Source organism: Myiozetetes cayanensis, unplaced genomic scaffold (genome assembly GCF_022539395.1).
Source record: "Myiozetetes cayanensis isolate MyiCay16 unplaced genomic scaffold, myiCay2020 scf2-11, whole genome shotgun sequence".
Taxonomy (NCBI): Eukaryota; Metazoa; Chordata; class Aves; order Passeriformes; family Tyrannidae; genus Myiozetetes; species Myiozetetes cayanensis.
The window spans coordinates 36,788,981-36,794,989 of record NW_026087411.1 but is presented as its reverse complement, the minus strand read 5'-3'; the positions used below and the strand labels follow the sequence as shown (position 1 = coordinate 36,794,989).

Below are 6,009 nucleotides of genomic sequence, written 5' to 3'. Positions count from 1 at the left end.
TGTTATCATTTTCCAGAGTCCAACATACAAATCAATAAATAGTGCATAGGAAATATGATTTTTAAAATTATCACTTGGTCATTTCAGCTGCTGTTATGGAAGAGCAATGCACCTTATAGCAAAGAGTCCAGTACTACTTGTGGGGTGATAATATAAAGAGCAAAGTGAAAAATGAAACCAGTAGAATAAAAGAGTGAGCTAATGTAAATGTGAACATGATATCACCCCTTAAACATGTTTCATGGAAGAAATTCAATTTTTACAATGCTAAAATTAATTACTTGCCCAACCCCATACTGGTCAGAGTGTTTATCCAATTTTAAGCAGCTCTATCCTGATTCAACTGCAAACACAGCCAGTTTTCAGGGCATGTCTATAAGGAAGAAATGGCAAAGGATAGGTAACTTAGCTCAAAGGAATGAAACATGCCAAAAGAAAACAGCTTCAGGGAATAATTTTCTTTTTTGTTTGTGTTTGCTGGTTTGTTTTGTTTGGGGGGGTTTGTTGTTTATTTGTTTGTGGTTTTTTGATTTGGTTTGGTTTTTTGTGTGTGTGTGTGTGTGTGTTTGGTTTGGGTTTTTTTGGGTTTTTGTTGGTTTTTTTTGTTTGTTGGTTTGGTTTGGTTTTTTATTTCCTTGTTAAATGGCTGGACTTTATTTGGACCAAAATCAGAGACAGAAACAAACTCTCATATGTGCCAGAGCCTCTTTAAGGGCAACTAAGGCCATTTTAGATCTACTGTGTTTTCTTTGGGCTATTCTGAACCATCATTTTACTTGGGGATAATTTGCCTTTGCATGACACTAGCAGGAGGAGTGGCTGGCAGCCTGGTACACGCAGGAAAGAAGACCTATCACCTTTTGCTGTTTGTCTTCTGCAGTAATTTTGGGTTATTTATTATGAGCTCTCAAGTTACATGGTCAGAATTTTAAAACTTGCATACAATTTCATAGACTTATGATAGTTCCTGAGATAGAGATTGAAAATTATTGATTTTTCAAATGAACTGCCATTCCTGCAATGAACTTGCTGTAGCTTAGCTGCTCTTTGCACCCATACAAACATACATATAATTAACTTTGTACGGGTCTGATAATTTCCAATAATTGAGGCTAATATGATTATGTGGTAAGAAGAGGAGAGTTGAGAGGGTTGACTTCTGAATAATAATCTACAATAATTCATATCTACTATAATCCATATCCAGTGCTTTCCACACTATCAGTAGGAGAGACAGGAAAGGAAATGCTTTTCATTCATTTAATGCTACTGTAGCCTTACTAATGCAAGGACTTCCTGTTACTCGTCAATTTAATCTTGAATTTTCCTGCTTATCTTCTAATACAATTCCTATCTTCTCCACTTTTGTATTTCAGTCCACTCAGTCATTACATCTTATTTTAAAATTTTACAGTACATTTTTTTTTTGAGTTTAAACACTGAAGACAACAGAATCAGCTGGTACTGAAAACAGTGGTTCCTCATTCAGGGTTTCTGTGTGTTTTCATTGTGTTTTGTAACATGAAGTTTCCTCATGAATTTTTGCAAGAGAACAAAACAATGCTTTCTGTTCTTAACCTTCCCATTCTGAGGATGGATGTTAATACCTTTTGTGAACTTTAAACCACTGTTATTAATCGGGAAAGGAGAATATAGCCTGATGTCATACAAGCTTAGATGACACAGGCTGGAAAAATGAATCAACAGGAAGCACTGCAAACAAGGATTCAACTGGAAGCAATATATCAAATACACCATAACTCTGACCAAGATACAGTACCTGACCAGCCACTGGGTACTTTGATACACAAGGGAAATATTTTCCTGGAGAATTACTGTTGGAATTAGCAAAAATATATCCTTGAACTATCTCTTTCTTTTTTAGGAATCGTTGCTGCTTTTCTCTGCCAAACTGTTTTCCTTATTCTAGTCAAGAACATGCCCAGTTGAGCAGGAGTATCCAGAAACTTGTGTGGTCTTCTCAGTGGATATGATAGAACTTCAAGAAGTGGGATTGCTTGTGTTAGGTAGCATATAATGACACACCACTTTTTCTTTTTCTGCTATTTCATGCAGAGATATTTACATGCATTATTTTCAGTAACTTTGCTTAATAACAATTAGTTGTCTTCCCTATATGTTTCAAAAATATTGCTCAGCTGATTTTCCAAGTGTGTGTGAAGTCTATGGCCTTTATCTGTTTTGTTTTGGTTGTTGTTTTTTTTTTTTTTTAAGAAATTACTTTGATATTCTCAAAATATGCCTGAGTTATATCAATCCTTTAACTTGCCATAAAAAGTATAAAATCTAGTTTCTCCTTTTGTTTCAACTACAGAATCTCCACAAAGCAAAGGCTCTGTGCTCAGCAATTCAAGAAAGCCTTGACCAATAAGCCTGGCATCAGCTTTGACTGCAGTAATAGAAAAGTGGATCAGGAGATAAACAGCTAAAGAACAGTATAAAGAAATTGATCAACGTGGTCTACAGAAAAGTGAGTTTAACAAATAGTCTGAAATCCATCATTTTATTGCAGTATCAATTTGCATCTTATGCTATAGCACAGCAACATGGAATCAATATTCTTTAAAGATATTGAAAAGATGAAAAATGTGGAAAAGAATCACAAATATTATACTGAGGTCTGAAGGAAAGTGCTGCAGTAGGATGCAGTGAGTTCAGTTTGCTTTAATTAGCAGGAGAAAAAAAATGGAGTAGTAGTCCAGGTACTAAGGCCCCTACTACCAACTATGCTCTAAATTAATGAAAATATTCCAACAACTGCTGAAAGGAAGCTGAAGCCACACAGTCATATAAAAGCCTTAAATTTTAATAGTGTGAACAATTAACCTTTGGAAAAAACATGATGGATTCTCTCCATCTTTTTGTGTCTGAAGATTAAAACTTGACACCTCACCATGACTTATATTTTAGAGCAAAATTTTGGGGCTCAATATTGTGATAAATGGCTGATATTTAATGATCTGAAACATAAAGGAGGTGAAAGTAGAAGATCTCAAGGTCTGTTCTGCCACATGAGATGACATGAAACAATCTCACATACTGGGTTATTTAGTGATCCTGATTCGTGACCTAGGACCGCTCAGCAAGTAGGATTTGCGACGTAATGGGGGATTATGACATCAACAGTTCACTGCAGCATTTTCCAGCTTGAGATGCTAAAACATTATTATGTAGTTACATTATTATGTAATTTCTGGTATACCTGTCATACAGCTTCATGTCATATGAACTCATGTGGGAATTTAGGATTTCAGGAGCAAAGCAAAGTTGGACATGGCTGTAAGAAGAGCTCTCCCTCTTACCTTGTCCCCTGTTAATAAAGGATGTCTGAGAAGAAGGATTGTGTTAAGGAGGGTTGCTCTGCTCTTAAATCACCGGATTTCAAGAATGCATTGGAGCAGTTCCAGAAACTAGTTGAAAAAATGATAATCCAGAAGACAAAGGAAGAATCAGACTTATATACTGAAGAAGACGGTAAGAGATATTCTCTCTGATGGAAATGTGTAATTTTCATATGGAGAGAATGTGTCGTAGAGAGAAGATTGTAAGAAAAATCTCAAATTCTAACTGTAACTGTGTGATTTTTACAGGAAGTAGGCAGATTGCACTATGAGAGTGCTTTACTAATCCTGTTAGGACTTCTGACAAAATTATAAGGCTGTGATGATCACTCCCAAAATATAATTGGTGGAGTTAGAACATATAGCATGATGCGATGTTTCTGTAAGAGCACAGACCTGATGAATGTTGTAAACCCAGTTGCTAAATGTAAATAATGGGGGCAAAGTTTTGCTTTTCTCTATGCAAATGGCTCTTGCTGCATGAAAGGATAAACTTTATCCCTTCATATTCATGTTCAGAGAAACAGATAGGAATCATGGTCTGAAAGTAAGGAAAGAAAGAAGAGTTGAGAAGCTTTTACCTATTCTTTTATCTGTTTCATATCATCCATTGCAAGTTAGGTAGTTTTTAAAAGACCAAACATTAAGACTGATATTTTTTTTCAAAGACTTAGTGAATACAACGTGAGAAGCCAGAACTTGCACGCTATTGATATTGAAGGAGAAATAAAACCAGAGGTAGGGTGAATCAAGAAGGAATCTGTAGCTTGCCAGTTTTAAACTGTGGATATTGTTCCTCCCATACAGATGAGATAGACTATGATAAGTTCTATAAAACCACAAGAGCACTGTTTGGTTCAGCAGTTAAGGACCATAATATTCAGGCTTTTTTCAGGAAGACTATCAACAACCTTGAGATGCCAGACTGGTTAGAGGTAAGGATTTCTGAAATTTTATTGAATATAAAAAGCCTAATTAAAATCTTCAATGGTAACACTATTTTTCTGTTGATTATGTGTTGTTCATGAGTCTGTTGTTCATGAGCTTCATGGCTTAAAGGGGCACACTCATGTTGTTATTTACCCTAGCTGCCCAGAGCCTGGGTATGTCCAGGTCTTCTGAAATACTTCAGTGATATGCATTGTCTTCAGGCTTCCTGGCAAAATGCAAAATCCCTTATGACTACAGTATGTGATGTGTGCTCTGAGGATAAGTCTATCTCTATCTAAACAATCAGAAATGCTTCCTCTCTTTCTTCTCTTTCCTCTTTTCTCTTACCTTTGCTTCCTCTCCTTTCTCTTCACGTGTTTACAGGCATTAATTAATCTGGCCTTTAAATATGAGGCGTTAGAGGTATGGCTGCATTTTAATAGGGAGTTTTTTAATCAGAGAATTATGTATGCATTATTTAATTTTGTAGATGAGTGAGAACCGTGTAATCATTTTTTTCTGTCTCCAGTGGTGATAAATAGAAAATCTTTGTAAAAAGCATGTAAGAATGAGGTAACTATGAAACAATAGATCTGGTTTACCCTCCCTGCTTCTGGCTGCACATAGCTTAAGGATTTTCTCTGACAGAGTTGCAACTGCACTCCATGTTTAATATCCTTCATGGATTTTTAATCTATCCATTTGTAAGTTACTTCTGCATCCACCTAAAAAGGATATCCAGTTTTTAATTTTGCAAAAAAGAGCGTTGTCTTGCTTTTTTTAAAACTTGGTGCTCTTTTGTATTTGCATGTTATGAGAAATGAACACTTGCTCTAGAAATGTGTCTTTTATTAAGATATTTCCCATGGATAGTGTTTCAAGTAACTGTTCTATAAAAATGTCCGATTCTTAGATTGTTAGAGCCAATCTGTATCAAAAGCATCCATCATCACATATTACTACAAGACTTTGTTTCTTTCTGACTTGATGACTGAATTGTGCCAATGGGACATAACTTCCAGCACACAGTGACTTTCCTATCATAGCATAAGTGGCATTTCATACGTGGCAAGTATTTACTGCACTTAAAGCCTTATAGCAAGGTACTGATAAGTGAAGTGGGGTGAACTATAAATTCATCAGCATATTTATATTTTATATTACTCTGGAACATCAGACTATTATTTGAACTTTGAAGATACCCAGCACCTGTTCTTTACATGTTATCAACAATTGCTGTCAAGTTATTTCCTAATATCAACTTGAAAACACTGTGTTCAGCCCTTTCTATTTGAGAAGGTTATGTCTGGGAACATTTCTGGTTAATACCTCTTTTAGCATTGTTTTTACTTACAGTGTCACATTACTCGCAGACTTTGCTCATGTCAGGCATTAAAGATTTCCTTCAGAGAGAGCCTGGGGCAAATCTGGGAAATAGCTCACAGTCTGAAGGACTGACAGCCCTTCATTTAGGGTAGCAGAACAGTGGCGAATTATGTTCAGGCTTACTGGCTTATAAGAGAACTATAGAAAGCTCTTTTCATTTACTGGAGCATCTTTTGCTCCAAAACCTTACTTGAGTTTCTCATGAAGTCATACTAGTTACCTGAGCTACATAATTACCCAAGCAAGCACAGTAAGGGGTGTAATAAAAGATGCAAAGCCCTATTAGTTTCCTTACGAAATCTGTGGGGGAATTGCCTGGGATAAAATTCCC

The 6,009-nt window shown here is 36.0% G+C and overlaps 1 protein-coding gene across 1 annotated transcript in view; it reads left to right on the top strand.

Annotated features, from left to right (window-relative positions):
• Nucleotides 1-3,344: 3,344 nt before the first annotated feature.
• The window catches only part of WDR64 (WD repeat domain 64), a 65,398-nt gene continuing 62,733 nt past the window's right edge, over nt 3,345-6,009 (top strand). The window contains exons 1-2 of the mRNA XM_050315190.1: nt 3,345-3,495; nt 4,170-4,297. Coding sequence (XP_050171147.1) covers nt 3,345-3,495; nt 4,170-4,297 — 279 coding nt within the window. The remainder of the gene's footprint in view (nt 3,496-4,169; nt 4,298-6,009) is intronic.